Source organism: Garra rufa, chromosome 6 (assembly GCF_049309525.1).
Source record: "Garra rufa chromosome 6, GarRuf1.0, whole genome shotgun sequence".
Taxonomy (NCBI): Eukaryota; Metazoa; Chordata; class Actinopteri; order Cypriniformes; family Cyprinidae; genus Garra; species Garra rufa.
Window position 1 is genome coordinate 41,642,034 of NC_133366.1, and position 22,275 is coordinate 41,664,308.

The following is a 22,275-nucleotide window of genomic DNA, read 5'->3' on the forward strand; positions in this document are numbered from 1 at the left end:
GTAGCAAATCAGCATATTGGAATGATTTCTGAAGGATCATGTGACACTGAAGACTGAATTTGGAAGGCCAAAAATTTAGCTTTGATCACAGGAATAAATTAAATTGTAAGTATATTCAAATAGAAAACAGTTATTTTAAATATTAAAAATTTTACTGTTTTGGTGTAAACAAAACCTTTGGATCAAATAAATGGAGGCTTGGTGAGCAGAAGAAACATCCTTTAAAAAAATCTCACAGTTTTTTAATTTTACATTTATTTTTAAATAAATGCAGCCTTGGCATAAGAGATTTAAAAAAATATTAAAAAGTTTTACACACCCCAGAATTTTGATTAGTAGTGAATATGACAGAATATTCAATCACAATCTCATAAAGAGACTCTATAACTTACAAACAGAATGTGCTAACCATATGAGTATTTAGCTTACTATACAAATCACATTTTTATCACCAAACTGCTTTGTCAGACAAACAAAAAGAATATAAGAGAGGTGGTTGTCAAGGCCAAATGACTGTAAAAAGTAAAGGAAATGTCTTCATGAGAAAAAGAACTAAAGCAAAGGGGAAAGTAGATTACAGTAAACAAAGATCAGAGCAGCAGGTCTTCCTGAGAAAAAGAGAGAGAGACATAATAAGATACATTACAGACAACAGCTGTACAACGACTGAACTGCTGAAATAGAGAATAAACTCAATGACCTGTAGCAACCAACATCAGTAATTTTCTTTCACTCCTAAACTAAAGAATAGTATTTTCGAAATAGTAGTCATAATAGCTGTTTTATTTGACATATTTGTGGTCGCCACATAATGAGTTTTAATGACTAGCCAAATTATACTCTCTTTATGTCTAACGCCCATTATTATTGGATTTGTACTAATAAATGGATGATGGCGAATAGCCCATTTCTGCACATTACTGGTTATTAGCACCTGAAAACAAGCATTTGCGTGCACCTTTAAAGGAATTCACTCAATGGTTCAGGTAAAATGGCATAAAAATAAGCAGGAATGAAAATCACTGAGGAAAGCATTCACATTTTTGGAGGTAATGTATTACAAATAACGCGAGTCAGATTACTTTTTTTTATCAACTAACAAGTAAAGTTGCATTTCTTTTTTTAATTTACAAGAAATTATCCAAGTTACTTTTCAAATTAGTAACTCCAGATAGCCCTGTTTTCCCATTTATTGACGGCTCTCCTGTCTCCATGTTGAGAGAAATTGTGAGGAAATACAGAAGTTTTGTGTTCACTGTGTAAACATGATGGTTGTTGTAGTTCTAGACTAAATGTCAATATGCATTTACTCAACTCACTTGAATAAAAACAGATTCAGTATTCCTCAAAATGAATAAAAACAGTGAAATGCAAACTCAGATTATTATGAAAGCCTGTTTCCACCGCTGAATAAAAAATGTAAAGGTAATTGCCACTTTTTTTCTTGCAATTGCATGTTTACATTATTTTTCCTTTTCAGAATTGTGAGATATAAACTCACAATTCTGACTTTTCTCTTTCATATTTGTGATATAATCTCGGAATTCTATTTTATGTTCATTCTAATTTTTCTTGCAATTGCATTTTGTAATTCTGTTTTTTTATTATTTTTATAGATATAAACTCAACATTCTGACTTTTCTCTCATAATTGTGACATATAACCACGCTATTCTGACTTTTTTCTCTGAATTGTGATATAAACTTGCGATTCTGACTTTTTTTTCTGAATTGTGATATAAACTCGCGATTCAGATTTTATTTGTCAGAATTGAGATACAAGCTTTCAATTCTGACTTTTTTCACAGAATTGTGATATACACTTGCAATTTTGCCCTTTTTTCCCATAATTGTGAGATATAAACTCGCATTCTGACTTTTTTCATAATTGTAAGACATAGACTTGTAGTTCAGACTTTTTTCTCAGAATTGAGATATAACCTCGTAATTCCGACTTTTTTTCTCATAATTGTGATATACACTTGCAATTTTGCCCTTTTTTCTCATAATTGTGAGATATAACCTTGCAGTTCTTACTTTTTTCTCATAATTGTGATATATGAACTCGCAATTCAGATTTTTTTCTCAGACTTGCGACGTAAACTTGCAATTCTGACTTTTTTCTCTGAATTGTGATATAAACTTGCGATTCTGACTTTTTTTCTGAATTGTGATATAAACTCGCGATTCAGATTTTATTTGTCAGAATTGAGGTACAAGCTTTCAATTCTGACTTTTTTCACAGAATTGTGATATACACTTGCAATTTTGCCCTTTTTTCCCATAATTGTGAGATATAAACTCGCATTCTGACTTTTTTCATAATTGTAAGACATAGACTTGTAGTTCAGACTTTTTTCTCAGAATTGAGATATACACTTGCAATTTTGCCCTTTTTTCTCATAATTGTGAGATATAACCTTGCAGTTCTTACTTTTTTCTCATAATTGTGATACATGAACTCGCAATTCAGATTTTTTTTCTCAGACTTGCGACGTAATCTTGCAATTCTGACTTTTTTCTCTGAATTGTGATATAAACTTGCAATTCTGACTTTTTTTTCTGAATTGTGATATAAACTCGCGATTCAGATTTTATTTGTCAGAATTGAGATACAAGCTTTCAATTCTGACTTTTTTCACAGAATTGTGATATACACTTGCAATTTTGCCCTTTTTTCTCATAATTGTGAGATATGAACTCGCATTCTGACTTTTTTCATAATTGTAAGACATAAACTTGTAGTTCTGACTTTTTTCTCAGAATTGAGATATAACCTCGTAATTACGACTTTTTTTCTCAGAATTGTGATATACACTTGCAATTTTGCCCTTTTTTCTCATAATTGTGAGATATAACCTTGCAGTTCTTACTTTTTTCTCATAATTGTGATATATGAACTCGCAATTCAGATTTTTTTCTCAGACTTGCGACATAAACTTGCAATTCTGACTTTTTCCTCATAATTGAGATAAAATCTCATAATTCTGACCTTTTCTTATAATTGTGAGATATAAACTTGCAATTCTGACTTTTTTTCCCCTCATAATTGTGAGATATAAACCCACAATGCTGACTTTTTTCTAATAATTGTGAAATATAAACTCACAATTTAGACCTTTTTTTCCTCAGAATTGCGACATAAACTTGCAATTCTGACATTTTTTCTCATAATTGAGATATAATCTCGCAATTCTGATTTTCTTTTTCATAATTGTGAGATATAACTTGCCAATTCTGACTTTTTTCTCATAATTGTGATCTAATCTCTCAATTCTGACCTTTTCTCATAATTGATATAAACTTGCAGTTCTTATATTTTTTTTCTCATAATTGTGAGATATAACCTTGCTATTCTGACTTTTTTTTCTCATTGTGATATATAAACTCGCAATTCTGATTTTTTTCAGAATTGTGACAAGCTTTTTCTCATAATTGTGAGATATAAATTCACAATTTTGACTTTTTTCATCATAATTTTGAGAGATAAACTCACAATTCTGACTTTTTTCTTTATAATTGTGATATAATCTCGCAATTCTGACTTTTTTCTCATAATTTTGAGATATAAAAGTTTATATCTCGCATTTGGAACGTTTCTCAGAATTGTGAGTTTATATGTCACCCTTAGTTGTATCATGTAATTCTGAGAAAAGTCAAAAGAGCCCTTTTTTAATTTTTTATTCAGTGGCAGAAACACTGAGCATTCAAATAAAAATGCACTTAGTTTCACACTTTATATCGAAGCTTATTAAACCACAAGCAGATGCAGTCAAAATGTCAAGGAAAGGTCATTATAGTGAGAGGTATGCTGAATGAATGTAGAATGTGTTGTGTGTATCCGTGTGTACATGCTTGGCTGTCCTTGTAAATATGAAATGTCTCAAAATGTCCTCGAACAACTGGAATAACCTTACAAAAATTGCCTTGGGGACAGAAAATGGTTCATAATGACATAAAATGCGTAAATTCCTTTCTTAAATGTCACAAGCTCTGCTTTCTCCATTAATAGGAACAATTTGACTGGCTGGATTAGATTTTCTAGTCATTTTTAAGCATCTAAATGATAATAAATATGAATTATTTTCATCAATGTTACATGTTCTAATGCATACAGTATGTACAGCATATGCTTAGAATAAAATACTAAGAGTTACGTCAGAACACATTTACTTACTCATTTTGAATTGTGGGTGCTTGTTACTTAATGTATAGTCACCCTTAATTTCTGATTCTTTATATACCACTTGTTTGTGAATATGAATTTTGTATAGAATGTCCATAGCTGTAGTGTCTTACTAAAAGCACACCACCTGAGGTCAGTGTAACACCTGATATCACACACAAGACACCAAGGAAGCAAGACAGATGAGGAGAAATCTCATTACGTGCAGGAATGTGAAGTTACTGTGTGTTTTACTGTCAGGTGTTGCCCTGACCTCTGTGTTTGCAGTCATTTAAAAAAAAAAAAAAAATGTGTTGCATTTGACTGATGATGATGAAGTTGTCTTTTAATGAAGTATTAGCTATCCTGTACCCTGGGGAAAATAAAAATACAAGCAGATAAGATATAATATGGTGCCATTAGTCAGAGTAGTGTTTGATAATTGGGTTTTTAAAGTACTAAACAAATCATGTTTGAGATCAGATTGAGATCTCCCCCTTTTGATTGCAAACATTGGTATCTAGGCAGACATGAGCAAAGACGTGTGGCGACGTCTGTGCCACCAGTTGGGTTGTTTTTCTGATGAGCTTACTTAAGCAAAAGTCTCCATTTGCTCTCTATTTAATCTCATTTGTGTCTACGGGGTTCTACAGTCACAATCATGATTGTTCTATGCTAAATCTATTCATACTGTGTATTTTAATTAATTGTGTTAAACTGTAGCTTCAGAATTTCAAACGTTATGTAGCAAAAAAGTGTGAATCTACGTGTTTTTTTTTTTTTCATTAGTATACACCAAAAAAAGTTTTGTTTGTTTAAATATTTAAATAAAGTGTAATTTATAATATTAACAAAAAAAAAAAAAAAAAAAAATATATATATATATATATATATATATATATATATATATATTTTTTTTTTTACTTATTTTTATTTTCCATATGTTAAGACTTCAGAATTTTAGAATGTATATAGCGAAGAAGCTTGTGTTTAGTTAGTGTATTTTGTGCCATTTTCATTTTATTTTATTTCATTTCATTTTATTGATTTTTAATTGTATTTTATTTATTTATTTGTTTGATTGTTTGTTTGTTTGTTTTGCCTAAATAGTGTTTGTTTATTTTATTGTTTATTGTATTTAACAAACATTAAATAAAGTGCAATACAAAAATTAAACTTGTTTTATTTCTTTTTTTTTGATAACTAAAATTAAATATTGATGAAAATTATAAAGACATAAAAAAACAAATAAAAATGACAAAAACACACAAAATAAATATATAATATTTAAATAAAATCTAATTTAAAATATTAACAAAAAAAAATTAAAATATAAAATTTATATAGCAAAAAAGCAAGAATTTATGTATGCATTTATGTATTTATTTAATTAGTTAGTTAATTAGTTAGTTAGTTAGTTAGTTAGTTAGTTAGAATGTTAGTGATATAAATAAATCTACATAATCCATAAGTTACGAATTTTAGACTGTATATAGAAAAAAGCTTGTATTACTGTATTTTTCAGCTTTTTTATTTTATTTATTTTATTTTGTTTCATTATATACATTTTATTTATTTATTTATTTATTTAACAAACATTAACTGAAATAACATGCAATATAAAAATTAAACTCATTTTATTTCTCATTGTTGTCATTTTGAGATACTTAAAATAAATAAACTAAAACTAAAACTTGGTTAAAAAAATAATAATAAGTAGTTAGTTATATAGTTAGTTAGTTAGTTATAAAGATTCCAGGAATTTATCATTTACATTTTATCATGGTGTATTTCCAGGAATAGATAAGAGATTACAAATAGTGTGTAACTCTTTGACTGTGCTATGTTGATTTGAAACAGATCCTTTTTTGTCTGACTCTGCTGACCAAGAACAGTCCAAAACTAAACAGTATTCTCTGTTACAAAGCGTTCAAAGCTGAATGAGGAACCTGATTACATGCATGTTTATAGGGACCTTTGTGTTTTCGCAAGACTGTACATCTTTTAGGGTGAATGTGTCAGATTTGCCTATCTTGTTGTCAGCTGATGTGTCATGAGTGGCACATTTGATTGTGTGTTGTTCAGATTCATCCTTATAAATAGAGAAAAAAATATGAAACAGTGTCATTTAGCTTGTTTTATATTGAAACAACACCATACATGGATTTTAGATTCAAAGAAAAAAGTGAAACACAACACACATACTGTACAAGCACATCCTTTGGGATGATGTGGTAAATTTGTCAACACCTGCGCCAGTCACACCTAATCAGTAGCACTAAATGGCCTTGTGACTGTAATGAATTTGTCTGTTTGTCGATGTGTATGTAAATGACAGACAAAATCCCTTTATGCCATGACAGTGCTAGAGTTAAAAGAGGGAAAAGAAAAACATATTTACTCACCGTCATGCCATTCTAAACCTAAATGACTCTCAGTGGAGCACAAAAGTTCATACTAAATCAAATGTTCGTGCTTTTCTAACCAATGTTGGCAGGACAGATATGCAAATTCGAATGAGATTTTAAATGAATTCAGACTGTTTCTTATGTAAAGCTATGTATGCAGTGTTAATTTTGACAGCAAATTCTGATTTAGTCTTAGTCATAGTCTTTTGACTAAAATCCATTTAGTTTTAGTCATATTTAATCACCTTAATGTGTTTTAGTTTTCTAGTTTTAGTCAACAATATTCATAAGATTTTATAAGAATCTAATGGGTTTAGTTACAGTGTAATGCATTCATTAAAGGAGTAGTTCACTTTCAGAACAGAAATTTACAGATGTACTCTCCCCCTTGTCATCCAAAATGTTCATGTCTTTCTTTCTTCAGTCGTAAGGAAATTATGTTTTTTGAGTAAAGCATTTCAGGATTTCTCTTCATATAATGGACTTCTATGGTGCCCCCGAGTTTGAACTTCCAAAATGCAGCTTCAAAGGGCTCTAAACGATCACAGCCGAGGAAAGACGGGTCTTATCTAGCAAAATGATCTGTTATTTTCTAAAAACATTTACAATTTATATACTTTTTAATCATTTAGAGGCCTTTGAAGCTGCATTTAAACTGCATTTTGAAAGTTCAAACTCGGGGCACCATAGAAGTCCATTATATGGAGAGAAATCCTGAAATGTTTACCTCAAAAATCATCATTTCCTTACGAGTGAAGAAAGAAAGACATGAACATCTTGGATGACAAGGGGGTGAGTACATTATCTGTAAATTTTTGTTCTGAAAGTGAACTACTCCTTTAAGCATTTCTCTAAAATGACCAAATTCAATTTTATCATGATAGACTTAACTGCTGTAACAAGCAACATGCCTTTATATTAAAATTAAGTACCACTTCTCATAAAGAAACAAAAACATAATCTTTTTTTTTTTTTTTTTTTATTAAATACCAATGGTTATATAGGCTAATTATTCATTCTTTTTTGTTCTCTCTTTTGTTGCTTGATTAATATCAGTGCTGTCCCTTTAAAACCGAACGCACAGATGCAATGTACTGATACATGTATGATATTCTCACAGCTCTTTACATTCACCTAAGACATATCCGAGTGTGTTAACGTAAATACTCATCAAAATGGACAATTCAACATAATTTTGTGTGTATTTCTCCATTCATGAGATGCGAGAGAGTAGGCTACTCTTGCGCTGCTTTGGTGTCCCTGCTGAAAAAAACAGCATATGCTGGTTTGGTATGTTTTGGTGCTGGGATGCTGGTTTCAGCTGGTTTATGCTGGTCCTTAGCTGGTTAATGCTGGTCTATGCTGGTCAAGGACCAGCATAAACCAGCAAAGGACCAGCATAAACCAGCAAAGGGCCAGCATAAACCAGCTAAAACCAGCATCCCAGCACCAAAACATACCAAACCAGCATATGCTGTTTTTTTCAGCAGGGGTCTGCACTCCTAAACCAAAACGAATTGGGTTCTCTTTTGCGTCGTCAAATCTATCCATATGTCTGCTTTTCTCTTACTCCCAGATATTGATATTTTCGAGATGTGCAGCAAATGTATGCCAGTTTATGTCCCGCCGAATAGATTAATAGGCTATGTTACAGTTCAAATGTAAGCATCTAACATCAACTACGCAGGAGATTCGTTTGAATGAACGTCCTAAATCGTCCCTCCCTAATATTTTCGTCTCGTTTTTATTCATTGACGAAAATGTCAATAGATCTTCGTCATAGTTTTTGTCATTCAGATCTAATTTTCGTTTTGTTATCGTCTCGCTTTTTGTCGGTGAAAAAAAATGTAGTTAAGGAAATTAACACTGTATGTATGGCTTAAGAATACTTAGTAGTCTGTACTATAAGTATAATAAATAATATACAGTATTTGTAAATCTTATAAAATCGCAATATTTACTCCTTTTATGTTGATTTTTCGAGCTAGCTAGTACAAAGTTGAGTCTGCCGGCTAATCCTCATGACCTGTGCTCTTATATTGACATACTAGAACAAAAACAAAACTGTCTGGAGGTAAAATGTGTGTTTTGGACAATGGATTGTATGTTTGTTAGCTCATTATTGGCAAAGTGTCTCTCTTTTTCTGTGTGTGCTCTGATAGACAAGTGTGTATTAAGAGTAAATACCAGAAAAAGCTACGCAAACCCTTTACACGCTGCACTGCTTTGTGTGGGGCTGTTTGCACAGGCCTGGTTCAGACACGGGGCAAGTGCCAGCATCATTCCTCTCTACTTGAGTAGCATTACAGCTTCTGTCTTCTGCTCTCTCTCTCTCTCTCTCTCTCTCTCTCTCTCTCTCTCTCTCTCTCTCTCTCTCTCTCTCTCTCTCTCTCTCTCTCTCTCTCTCTCTGTAGTTCTGCACTAGTACTTTAAAAATATGTAATATTATTATACTGAACTTTTGAACCACTTCTGTGCACCCATGTATGTGTATGTGTGTTAAATTTATAACAAGATTTAGTCTTGTGGACCTTTGCCATTCAAAAATCTTTTGTTTTCTATTGCCAAAAGAAAGTCTTACAGCTTTGGAAATGATACAAGTAAATGATGACAAAATTTCTATTTTCGATGAACTATTACTTTTAATAGCATTAGCCACCGGTAAGGGTAAAAAAAGATTAGATTAAATCTAATGAAGTGTTGCCTCAGCTTGTATGGAAAAGTCCCGTCTTCGTCCGAGTCGCCGCCTGGTCTGCTATGACATTTCTCGAATAAAATCTGATCATGCAAAACTGTTTTTCTCATTTCAGAGCTCACGGGAGGACAGGGAGAAGGAAAGGTCACGTTTGGACTCCATGGTTCTGTTAATAATGAAGTTGGATCAGCTGGACAAAGAGATCGAAAATGCTCTAAGCTCCTCCCTCAATGGCACTCCCAATTTAAAGAGGCGGATCATCTCTGTGAGTGGCCACCAATCAGAAGATTTCATGCAAATAAACTTATATACACTCATCTCTAAGTCTTGAAATGATATAATGAAATAATGGTCAACAACTGCACCAGATCTTCAGTAACAGCACTAAATCTATGTAAAACTCTTTAGTAGTTGACTGAAATATCACCAAGTCTGATATACAGACCAGTATTTGGCATTTTTTGATTATCAGCATTGGGCGATAAGTCGAAAGTTTGACTTTTATTTTGATGGTGCACATAACTTTATTTTTGACAACACTGAGAATGTCAGTGCCTAAGCCTTTAGGGGTATTTATAAAAAAAAAAAAAAAAAAACACATTTTGTGAAAAAGTAAGCATTCTATGAAAGCCCGTTTCTGCAAAGGTAATTGTGACTTTTCACACAATTCAGACTTTTTTTCGCGCAATTGCAAGTTTACATATCGAAATTGATGTAAACTTGCAATTGCATGTAATAAAGCCAGTCGCAATTCTGTGATAAAAATTTTATTCTGAGACATAAACTTACAATTCTGACTTTTTTTCTCTCAGAATTACAACTTTATATCTCGCAATTCTGACTTTATAACACGTAATTGTGAGTTAAGTCAGAATTGTGAGATATATACTCGCAATTCTAAGAACATATCAGTCATTTCTTGCAATCAGTCTTTATTTCTTGCAATTGTTGTATATCATGCAATTCTAAGAAAAAAGTCAGAATTGTGAGTTTATATCTCACAATTAGATATAAACTTTTTTTTTAGAATTGTACGTTTTTATCTCACAATTCTGACTTTATTTCTCAGAATTATGAGTTTATATCACGCAATTCTAAGAAAAAAAAAAAAGTTAGAACTGTGCGGTATAAAGTCACAGTAACCTTTTTTTTTTATTCAGTGAGTTTTTATTCATTTATTTTCACATAATCGAATGCGATTTTGAGCGCGATTTGGCGTTGCTTGTCAGTGATTTACGTCTATGTGTATTAATTGCTGCTCCAGCTGAATGCACGTGATGGAGATTTACTACTAATCAAAGTACCGGCTTCATTGACTAAACGCGCCTCACAACATCGTGCGATTAATCGTGCAGCCCTAATACCTATATATATACCTATACTTTTTTTTTTTTTATTTACTTCATATTTATTCACTTTCAACATTATTTAGTTAATATAAATTTCATTTCAGCAATTAAGTATGTGTTGCTGTTTTCCTAAACAGGAAGTTGATTTAGAAATGCTGGATTCAGCAGGAAGTCTTTCAGCCTCTTCCCAGTCTCTAAACACCCCACTTTATCGCTCTTCATCATCACTGTCATCATCAGGACCCTCTGGAGCTCCTGGGGCTAGACCAAAAAATGAGGTTAGTTAACCAAACCCTACCTGTTGTTGAACAATTTATCAAATTCAATACTAACTAGATGAATAAATTCACAAACAAACTCTAAAGTTGGCTTGGAAAAGCCTTGTATGAAAGTTTGAAGCAGTTGTAAAAGCTTGATGTTTAAACTTTTAGATAGATAATGTTATAGCATCTTGCTGCCATGATTTCACAAATTGTTAAAATGTTACTATGTTAAATTGAACATGTTGCTAGCATGATTAACGTGTTGTTAGCATGTTTCCAGCATGATTAACATGTTGTGAACATATTTTAACATGTTGCAAACTTGTTTTTAGCATGATTAGCTTGTTGTTAGTGTGTTTCTAGCATTAGCATGCTGATAACGTGATCAGCATGTTGTTAGCAAGTTGTTAGCATGATTAGCATGTTGTTACCATGTTTGTAGCATAATTAGCATGTTTCTTACATGTTTCTATCATGATTAACATGTTGTTAGCATGTTGCTAGCATGTTTCTAGTATGATTAGCATGTTGTTTATTAAAAACAGCTGATTTAGCACAATAAACAGCTAAAACCAGCCGGGTTGGCTGTTTTAGCTGGTCATCCAGCCTGATTATAGCTGGTTTAAGATGGTCAGGCTGGGAGACCAGTTTGACCATCTTAGCCAGGTTGGAAGACCAACTAAAGCCAAATACTTCCATCTTAAACCAGCTAAGACCAGCCAACCAGCTTAGGTTATAGCTGGTTTAAGCTTGGTTGGTCTTTCAGCAGGTCTCCCAACTTGACCAACTAACACCAGCCTGACCAGCTAAAAAGGTGCAGAAACCACTTTAAAACCAGCCTTGGAGACCAGCCAAAGCAGCCAACCAGCTTAGGCTGATTTTAGCTATTTTTCAGTAGTGAGTTATTAAGCTTTGCTATAGCAAAAGTTTTCACACCCTCAATGAAAGTCTATTTTTGGTGGTTTTGATATTCTGGTTTATGAGATTAGTTAGAAAAGATAGATCTGACCTGAGTTTGGTTGTTGTAGCTTTAAAGCTCTAGGAAGAGATTTTTTTTGTCTCAGAATAATAATAATAAGTTTAAATAGAAGATCAGTAATTTGGCTTTCCAGTCACCTGAGCAGGTCAGCTTTTCACTGGTGTGAGAAGCGCCTTTACATACCATTCATACTTTCTCATTGCTCTGGAATTGGTTAAACCATCATCTCTTATGCACTGAAGGTTTCAACATTTACATATGGTTTTATGTTTGCTGAATGACAATGTAAACAGTACATTATGCCTCGTTTCCACTGAGTGGTACGGTACAGTACGGTACAGTACGGTACGGGTCGGGTCGGAAAACCATGAATTGGCTAGCGTTTCCACTGCCGACAGTACCCTTACTTGATAGGCGTGGTGTATGCCGGAAAGTAGTGATAACGTCACTTGATAGACGTGGTGTATGACGGAAAGTAGCTTGACGTCATTCTCGCGCAAAGAAGAAAGCTAAGACCGCAAACATCAATGGAGGACATTCGCGAGTTATGTTTCGCGGTGGCATTGTTTTGCAAGGTGTTGTGTGTGTTTTAAAAATGGCGCCTCTTGTGTTGCGTTGTCGTTCTGTAGCACGCGCAAGTGACGATTCTCTGTCAACCAATCAACGCTCTGCAGTGAGTCTAGCTCCACCCTTTAGTACCGTTCCACTGTGCTAGGTACCACAACGGAAGGGTACCCAAAAAGTGGTACGGTACAGTTCGGCATTTTGGTACCATTCACAACTTTTGATAGTGGAAACGCAAATAAATGCGTACCGTTCCGTTCCGTACCGTACCGTACCGCTCAGTGGAAACGAGGCATTAGAGTGTGCTGTGGTTCCAGCAGCCACTTTAAAGTCTACTGGGGAGAGATTCTCTCTCTTTCTCATCTTGTCTCTCATTTTCTTTCTCTCTGAGTGGCTAAAGCTGCTGGAACATGATAATAACAGCCTTTACTGTCTGCCAACTTCCACCAGCTAAAACACACGTAGCATTCCTTATGATCTTCCCCTGTGGTGCATGCACATGTCTGGATGTCTGTGGATGCAAGTGAGATTGTGTGCGAGTTTGTGAGTAATTAAAAGTAAATCTGAATATATAAATGTAAATTGTGAATATGTAGATATAAGCCTGAATAAATAAAAGCACATTGTTAATATATATATAAATGTAAATCATGATTACATAGTTAGAATTCCAAAAAATATATATAGGAATATTTACATATAGTTATAACTACATGATCACAATTTACAAATTTACATTTATATATTAAGACTTATAGCTATATATTCAGATTTACTTCTATATATTCATGATTTACATTTATGTATTAAGATTTTTATCTTCATATTTTGATTTACATTTATATACTCTGATTTACAAAAATATGTTCTGATTTACATTTACATATTCACATTCATAAAACAAAACAGATTTAATTCTATATATTCTAATTTACATTTGCAAATTCTGATTTATAAAAATATATTCTAATTTACTTCTATATATTTTGATTTACATTTACAAATTCAGATTTGGAGCTATATATTCTGATTTACATTTACATATTGCAGATTTATAATATATTCTGATTTACTTCTACATATTCTGATTTACATTTACAAATTCAGATTTATAAAAAAATTCTGATTTACATTCACATTTTCAGATTTATAGAATATATATATCCTGATTTACTTCTATATATTTAGACTTACAACTATATATTCTGATTTACTTCTAATTATTCAGATTTACAACTGTATATTCTGATTTATATTTACATATTTAGATTTATAAAATATATTCTGATTCACTTTTATATATTTTGATTTACATTTACAAATTCAGATTTATAAAAAATATTCAGATTTACTTTTATATATTCTGATTTACATTTACATATTCAGATTTTTTAAAAATGACTTCTATATTCAGATTTGCAACTATATTCTGATTTAGATTTACATATTTAGATTTATGAAATATATTCTGAGTTACTTCTATATATTCTGATTTACATTTACATATTCAAAATTTATGAAAAAAAAATCAGATTTACTTCTATATTTTCTGATTTACATATTCAGATTTATAAAAATATATATATTTTCTGATTTACTTCTAGATATTCTGATTTGCATTTACAAATTCAGATTTATAAAAAAATTGACTTCTATATTCAGATTCGCAACTATATATTCTGGTTTATCAGGTTTATAAAATATATTCTGATTTACTTCTATATATTTTGATTTACATTTGCAAATTCAGATTTATCAAAAAAATTTAGATTTACTTCTATATATTCTGATTGACATTTACATATTCTGAGTTATAAAAATATATATTCTGATTTTCTTCTATATATTCACAATTTACATTTATGTATTCAGATTTTATTTAATTATTTCCTGTTTGACGCATCTTAATTAGTATTAATTATTATTAATGATTTATAATTTTCAAATGTGTGATTATTAATGTAATCATACACACTGTTTATATATACACATAATAGTATAAATATTTTTTTAGTAATTATAAGTAAACACATTAAATTAAACAAAAATGACAGTAAGCATATCTATAATACTGCAAAAGGTTTCTTTTTTCAAATAAATGCTCTTCTTTAAACTTTCAGTTCATCAAAACAAAGAATCTTGAAAAAATGATCATATTTCCACAAAAATATCAACCAGCACACGTTTCTTGAGCACTAACGGCATTCAACTTAGGTTATTTTAAATTGCAATCATTTTAAATCTAATCTTTACTCAGATTTCTCCCTTATCTTGATATGATCCCTTTTGTTTCATGTTTCAGTCTGTAGTCATCTTGACTGAGGTAATGGAAAAATGAAGCAAGTTGAATGGCTGTATCCATTTAATCTTGATTAATGGGTCAACATAGCTGAGTTCAGCTCAGACAGAGGTCAAGGTGATGAGAGATGAGAAATTGAGCCAGAAAAAAGATAATTAAAAAATGTAAGGCACAGGGAATGCAAGCTTACATGTCGGAGCAAGTACCTGCAGACATCATAGCGAGAAACACGTGTCGCAAAGTACACATAAAGCCATTCTTGTTTACAAGAGAAACTGCTGTTTACCCTGACACTTATTCAATGTCTGCAACCATGAAGTAAGTGTGTTTGTTCACGTTTGTAAGCGTCTACTCACACCTTTCTGTTTGTTCGTTCCTGTCATTCCTCGCCGGATTACATAAGTGTACCTGGTAAACATATGAAAGGTTAGGCCTTTTGATTCACACACAAGCTAACTAGCTCATATGCAGCATTTGCACGCAAGCCTCTTTGCTCTTGCTAAGGTATGTTAAACACTAACGGAGCGCTGCAAGGCCACGGCTACCCTTCATTGCTAATGTATGTTATTTAGAGCTACAGTAGCAGTGATAGTGAATGCCCAGAATGAAGTTTATAGAGGCATCACTGTATCTCCATACCAGAATAGCAAAGTTATGCTGGTAACATTTGTGTATGTGCCTATGGTCTCCATGACCAGAAAGTTAAATAAATAGATGCTGAGAGAAAGGAGACTAGAAGCTGTGTCAGTCACGAAATTATGAGGACTCATGGGGGCCTGTTTGAAAATGCATTAGTGACCTTCCAGCTCATGGCCTCTACATATTTTGAAATTAACTGTGTGTGTGTGTGTGTGTGTGTGTGTGTGTGTGTGTGTGTGTGTGTGTGTGTGTGTGTGTGTGTGTGTGTGTGTGTGTGTGTGTGTGTGTGTGTGTGTGTGTGTGTGTGTGTGTGTGAGAGAGTGTGAGAGTGTGAGAGAGAGAGAGAGATTTTGGTTTTCACAAAAGTAAAAGCGGTTTTAAAAGTAAAAGTAAAATGTTTCTTGTGCACCAAATCAGCATATTAAAATAATTTATAAAGCATCATGTGATACTGAAGACCATTTTGGCATCAAAAAATCAAAAAAGAAATAAAGTTGCAATGTTACTATACAATAGAATATTAGTGTTGGTTTTTTATCAAATAAATGAAGCCATGGTGAGTATAACACTATGGAAGCATGTTTCCGCCACTGAATAAAAAAAAAAAAAAAAGTTAATTGTGACTTTTTATGTCACAATTCTGATTTAATTTTTTGCAATTCTGACATTATAACTCGCAGTTGCGAGTCTATATCTCACCATTTTGAGAAAAAAAGTCAGCATTGAAAAAAGTGAAAACAGTCACAATTGTGAGATATAAACTTGCAGTTGCTTGAAAAAAGTCAGAATTGCAAGATACAAACTAGCATTTGTGAGGAAAAATGTTTATCTCGCAATTCTAAGAAAAAGTCAGAATTTAGAGTTTATGTCTTGCATTTCTGACTTCATAACTTGCAACTGCGAGTTTATATCTCACAATTCAGAGAAAAATGTCAGAATTGCGTAAAAAAAAAATCTGAATTACGAGAAAAGTCAAAATTGCGAGATACAAACCCTCAAAACTGTTTCCCCTCAGTTTTGAGGGGAAACAAAAGCCTATATTCTCATAATTGTGAGTTTATATCTCACAGTTCTGAAAAAAGTCTGAATTGCGTGAAAAAAAAAATCTGAATTGCGAGAAAAGTCAGAATTGCGAGATACTAACCCTCAAAACTGTTTCCCGTCAAAGCCTGATATTTTCTCAGAATTGCGAGTTTATATCTCACAATTCTCACTTATTCAGAATTGCAATTGCAATTTATTCTGACGTTATTTAATGCAATTCTGTAATAAAAAAATATTCAATTTAGAGGTACAAAAAAATTCTGACTTTTTCTCACAAATGCGAGTTTGTATCATAATAATGACTTTATATCTCGAAATTCTGACATTTTTTATGCAATTATGACATGTTTTTAATCAGAATTGTGAGATATAAACTCACAATTGCGAATGATGAACTCAGAATTGCAAAATATCAACTTTCAATTGTGAGTTATAAAGTCAGAATTGTAAGATAGAAACTCACAATTATGATTTTCTTTTCTCAGAATTGCGTCATATAAACTCACAAATGTGAATTATAAAGTCAGAACTGCAAAATATCAACTTACAATTGCAAGTTATAAAGTTATAATTGTAAGATAAAAACTCGCAATTCTGTTTTTTTTTTTAAGTTTTCTCATGCAATTCTGACATTATAACTTGTAATTGCGAGTTTATTTCACAATTCTGAGAAAAAAGTCACAATTGTGAGATATAAACTTGCAATTGCAAGAAAACAAGTCAGAATTGCGAGATACAAGCTAGCATTTGTGAAAAAAAAAAAAAAGTAAATTCCCAGAATTGGGAATTTTTATCTCGCAATTCTGAGAAAAAGTTGTGAGTTTATATCTTACAATTCTGACTTTATTTCTCATTTATATCATAATTGCTTATATCACAATTATGACTTTATAACTTGCAATTGTAAGTTGATATTTTGCAGTTCTGACTTTATAATTCACATTTCTGAGTTTACATCACGCAATTCTGAGAAAAGAAAGTCATAATTGTGAGTTTATATCTTACAATTCTGACATTATAACTCACAATTGTAAGTTGATATTTTGCAATTCTCACTTTATCATTCGCAATTGCGAGTTTATATCTCACAATTCTGACTTTATAACTCGCAACTGCAAGTTTATATCTCACAATTCTGAGAAAAATGTCATAATTGCATAAAAATGTCAGAATTGCAATATAAAGACATAATTGTGATACAAACTCGCATGTGTGAGAAAAAAGTCAGAACTGAATGCTCACCCACATTAAATAATTCAAAACTCCTTCATTTTAAAGTTATGTTACCACCGTCCCTAAGTGTTTTATAAATAATTTACCTTCATTACTCTTAATGGAACTAAAAAAAAAAAATACATTTTTATTTATTTATTTTTTTTAAGATAGACAGTTCTCTGTTAAATACAGAAAAACAGTCAAACTGAAGTGGGCTAATTTTTTCAGCCTTGGTGAGAATAAATGAAAATAGGTGTCAAAAAGCAAAAAAGATTGTTTTTTAGAGAAGGATGTGGAAAATGTAACCTCCTTTTGACCTTAAGCAGGAAATCTGTTTTCCGAAGAGTTGAAGGTCGGCCATGCTGTATCAGGAATTCTTACAACCCAAAACATGGGGTTTATCTTTTTCTGTGCCTCAGAGAAAACAGAGAAAAAATCAGACATGATACATGAATGGAATGATATCATTGAATTTACACATCACAATAGCCCACTCTGGGGTTCTGGTTATATAAGAGGATTGTAAAGAAAGAGATAGTTGTGTTTACAGGTCGCTAGCAGTCACCGAGAACATCTAAGCCGCCTTATGAATATGCTTTCCCACCCTTCAGATTCATTTCTGTGGTATCTGCAATGAGAACTTACAGCAGTTTATGATTAATCTCAATTCAGCAGTCTGAGTATATGTGGTACATCTTACACGTTTGGTTGTTTGCCCGTAATGACCATATTACAGTCTTTGTTTCTCTCCTCACATGATCCAGAACCCTCAATGTTTCAGCCCACTTTCATCCCATAACTCAAGCCTGTCAGGAGCATAAGACGTTTCATGTATTTGGCTAGCTTTGTGATGTTGACAGTTCATTGGCCCGGCATGGGCTGAACTCAATATATTTGTCTGAGGCCCCAGAGGTCTGAGCATAAGAAATCTGTATGTCTTGAGGGGTTTTCATCTGTCGGAACTGGCATCATATTTGTATATCAAACAGAGGATGGTAGCCAAAGTGAAGTACTGTCATTTGTTGTCTATAAATTTAAAGGTGTGGAATGGCAGGAGATGTCCGTGACATGGTCCCCTGTGTGTCAAAGCATTGATAGCTATAAATCATGATGTAAATATGCAAACACGCACAGGCAGAGGAAGGCTGGAAACAGGTGTTATGTACAGTACACACCCACAAATTTATGTATTAAGAAAATGATGTACTTTGATGCATTCATGCAAGGAAGCCCATTTCAATATACACTACCAGTCAAAAGTTTGGACATACTTCCCCATCAAAGAGAATGGAGAAGTGTGTCCAAACTTTTGACTGGTAGTGTATAAGTGTTGTGTTATATTTCATAATATGACTTAATATCTAATAGTTTGATTTTATGTTTCACATTTTACAACTTTATTTCTTGTAATATTGTCTTTTCTCAGTTGCGACTTTAAGCATTGATCTTGCGTTTGTGTTTCTTTCTCGGACCACTGTGCCCAGCAGGGTAATTACCGGCCTCCTCGTGTGCTTCTGCATGGCACCCTAATCTTGCTCCATAGGTTAGCCTCATTTCTTGTTTTCCCAAAGTGCTGTCTGCTTAATTCAGCATCTTCTATTGTTATTGGAGCCTGGATTATACTGGATTACAGGGATTAGCATCCTGACTCTCTTTCTCTAATCCACGGAGTCAATTAGGGCCAGAAAAAAGGGGGAAAATACCAGCTATTGTGAGGTTAGTGACATTTGGAGGGAACATTCTTCATCCTAAGAGTACAATGCTCTACTGAAATGAGATGTAGTTCCTGATCTTCTATTCAGCCATCAACCTTTCTAACCTATAGGGAATAAGAATGAACTTTCTAGTCACAGAGACTTGAAATTGGCCCATTCCATTCTAATTTGGTATATATCCCTGAAGAACTGTAAACATCCATGGAACTTTCCACTACACAATGAGTTCTATATACAGTTGAGGTCAAAAGTTTACACCCCTCTTTCAGAATCTGCAAAAATGTACACATCTCCATTCTGTTCAAAAGTTTTCACCCCCAGCTCTTAATGCATGTTTTTTCCTTCTGGAGCATCAGTGAGTGTTTGAACCTTCTGTAATAGTTGCATATGGGTCCCTCAGTTGTCCTCAGTGTGAAAAGATTGATCTTAAAATCATACTGTCATTGTTGGAAAAGGTTCAAACACACACAAATGCTGGAAAACCAAAGAATTTGTGGGACCTGAAGGATTTTTCTGAAGGTAACAACACAGTATTAAGAATTATGGGGATGTAAAATTTTAAACGGGGTCATTTTTTATAAAATCAACTATTATTTTTTTCTTGTGGACTATATGTAAACATCATTTATGTGAAATATCTTATTCTGGTCAGTGCTAAATAAACAACAACATGCATTTTGTATGATCCCTCTTATTTTGGTAAAATCATTAACATTTTGCAGATTCTGAAAGGGGGGTGTAAACTTTTGACCTCTGTAGTGGAAAAGGTTAATCAAATTATAAAAAGAACCATTACTTTTCTTAGTGTGAAGAATCTTTTAAAGAATTGTTCCATGAAAGTTTTTCAAAATGTTTTTCTATGGCACCACTGCAAAACCCCACATTAGAACCTTTATTTTTAAGAGTGTACAACCCGTTCCAAACCTACAGATAACAGTGCTTTGAAAATCCCTAATGAGTAACTATGGCAAGACAAAACTCCTTAAAATACTATTAGCTTGGGATCAGTCATTGTCCTCGTTTTGTCCTTCATAAGTAGAATTGGTACGGAGTGTAATTGTTTATCCTGTCCACTGCTGTACTTTTACTTCCTTTGGGTCCGTAGTCATCATATTGTTCAGACCATACCACATGCCGAAAAGATAGATATATGTTTTTACAGTAGCATTTTAAGACAATTGTTTGATTTCACAAAGTGGCAAGCATAGAAATACCAGAAAACCAGAACATTTGTTGGTGAGAGGATTAAACAATTGTATTGGATTTCTAAATTTGTATATCCAAATTCTCATTAAAATGACAGGATTGTTTCCGTATGCAGCTGGCTGTTTTTAGCTTGGATTGGAGCTTGTAACATCAACAGTGATCACTGAGTCAGATATACAGCTTATGATACAACTCGTTGTTATCAAAGAACTTACCTTCTACAGAGAGTTTAAAATTGCAGTGGGAGCAAGAATTTGGGGAGGAGATATGTTTAGAATTTTGGACTGATGCACTAGAGAATATTCATACATGCTCTGTCAACTCTAGGCATTGCCTTATCCAATTTAAGATTATCCATCGACTCCACTATACTAAAACAAAATTACACAGACTTTTTCCAGATGTCTCCCCATTTTGCGACAAATGTCAGACAGAGTTAGCCACTCCCTTGCATAGTTATGTTCTTTGTTCTAAATTAATCTCATTTTGGACTGAAGTGTTTGAAACCCTGTCTGATATTTTACATAGTGAATTAGAGCATGACCCACTTCTTGTGATTTTTGGAATTTCTGATAAAATCACGTCACTTCAAAAATATCACAAACAGCTGTTGTCTTATGGACTTATTGTGGCAAAGAAACTTATTCTACGATTTTGGAAAACAACAGAAACCCCGTCAGCTAAACCAGGTTGGAAGAAATGATTAAAGTACTTCACTTCGAGAAAATTAGAATCCTAGTGGTAAATAAATTGGACAAATTTGATAAGATTTGGTCTCCTCTTCTCCTATATCTTGATAACGCAGGCTGAGTAATCTTGTGGTGTTGACCGCACCATTAGTGTGGCATGATTTTTAGTCCCTAGGGTGGGGAGGGAGGTAAGGGATTGTTTTGTTTGTTCTATATGTGACCCTGGACCACAAAACCAGTCTTAAGTCGCTGGGGTAAATTTGTAGCAATAGCCAAAAATACATTGTATGGGTCAAAATTATTGATTTTTCTTTTATGCCAAAAATCATTAGGAAATTAAGTAAAGTTCATGTTCCATGAAGATTTTTTGTAAAATTCCTACTATAAATATAACAAAATGTTATTTTTGATTAGTAATATGCATTGTTAAGCACTTAATTTGGACAACTTTAAAGGTGATTTTCTCATTATTTTGATTTTTTTGCACCCTCAGATTCCAGATTTTCAAATAGATGTATCTCGGCCAAATATTGTCCTATCCTAACAAACCATACATCAATAGAAAGCTTATTTATTGAGCTTTTATATGATGTATACATCTCAGTTTTGTAAAATTTAACCTTATGACTGGTTTTGTGGTCCAGGGTCACATATGTTTGTGGTGCTTGTATGTTTATTTTTATTTGCTGTGTGTTATTTAGTTTATTTATTTTGTTAATAACTAAAACCTTGGTATGTAACAATAAGTGTTGGATTGTTTCAGTGAATACCTCAATAAAAAAGATTTAAACAGAAATACAGTTTATGCCATGTAACATGCCCTGAGGGACAATTTACATCACTTCCTGCCAAAAGGGTTCACACAAAACATATGGAAGTTATTATGGGGTAAAGAAAAAAAAAGAGAGGGGTCGTTTTTTTCCCACGTTTCTCAGTGCACGTGCAGGAATGTCTCCATTAGTTATGGAAAAAGTTTGAGGTTTGGGGGGTATAGATAGCATCTGTGTGTCTACACACTCTACAAACGGCATGTATATATGTTCAGA

General features: G+C 32.8%; 1 protein-coding gene across 1 annotated transcript in view; it reads left to right on the forward strand.

The window, feature by feature from the left end:
- dlc1 (DLC1 Rho GTPase activating protein) overlaps positions 1–22,275 on the forward strand; it is a 137,352-nt gene that overhangs the window by 18,629 nt on the left and 96,448 nt on the right. The window contains exons 3-4 of the mRNA XM_073841574.1: positions 9,383–9,532; positions 10,754–10,894. Coding sequence (XP_073697675.1) covers positions 9,383–9,532; positions 10,754–10,894 — 291 coding nt within the window. The remainder of the gene's footprint in view (positions 1–9,382; positions 9,533–10,753; positions 10,895–22,275) is intronic.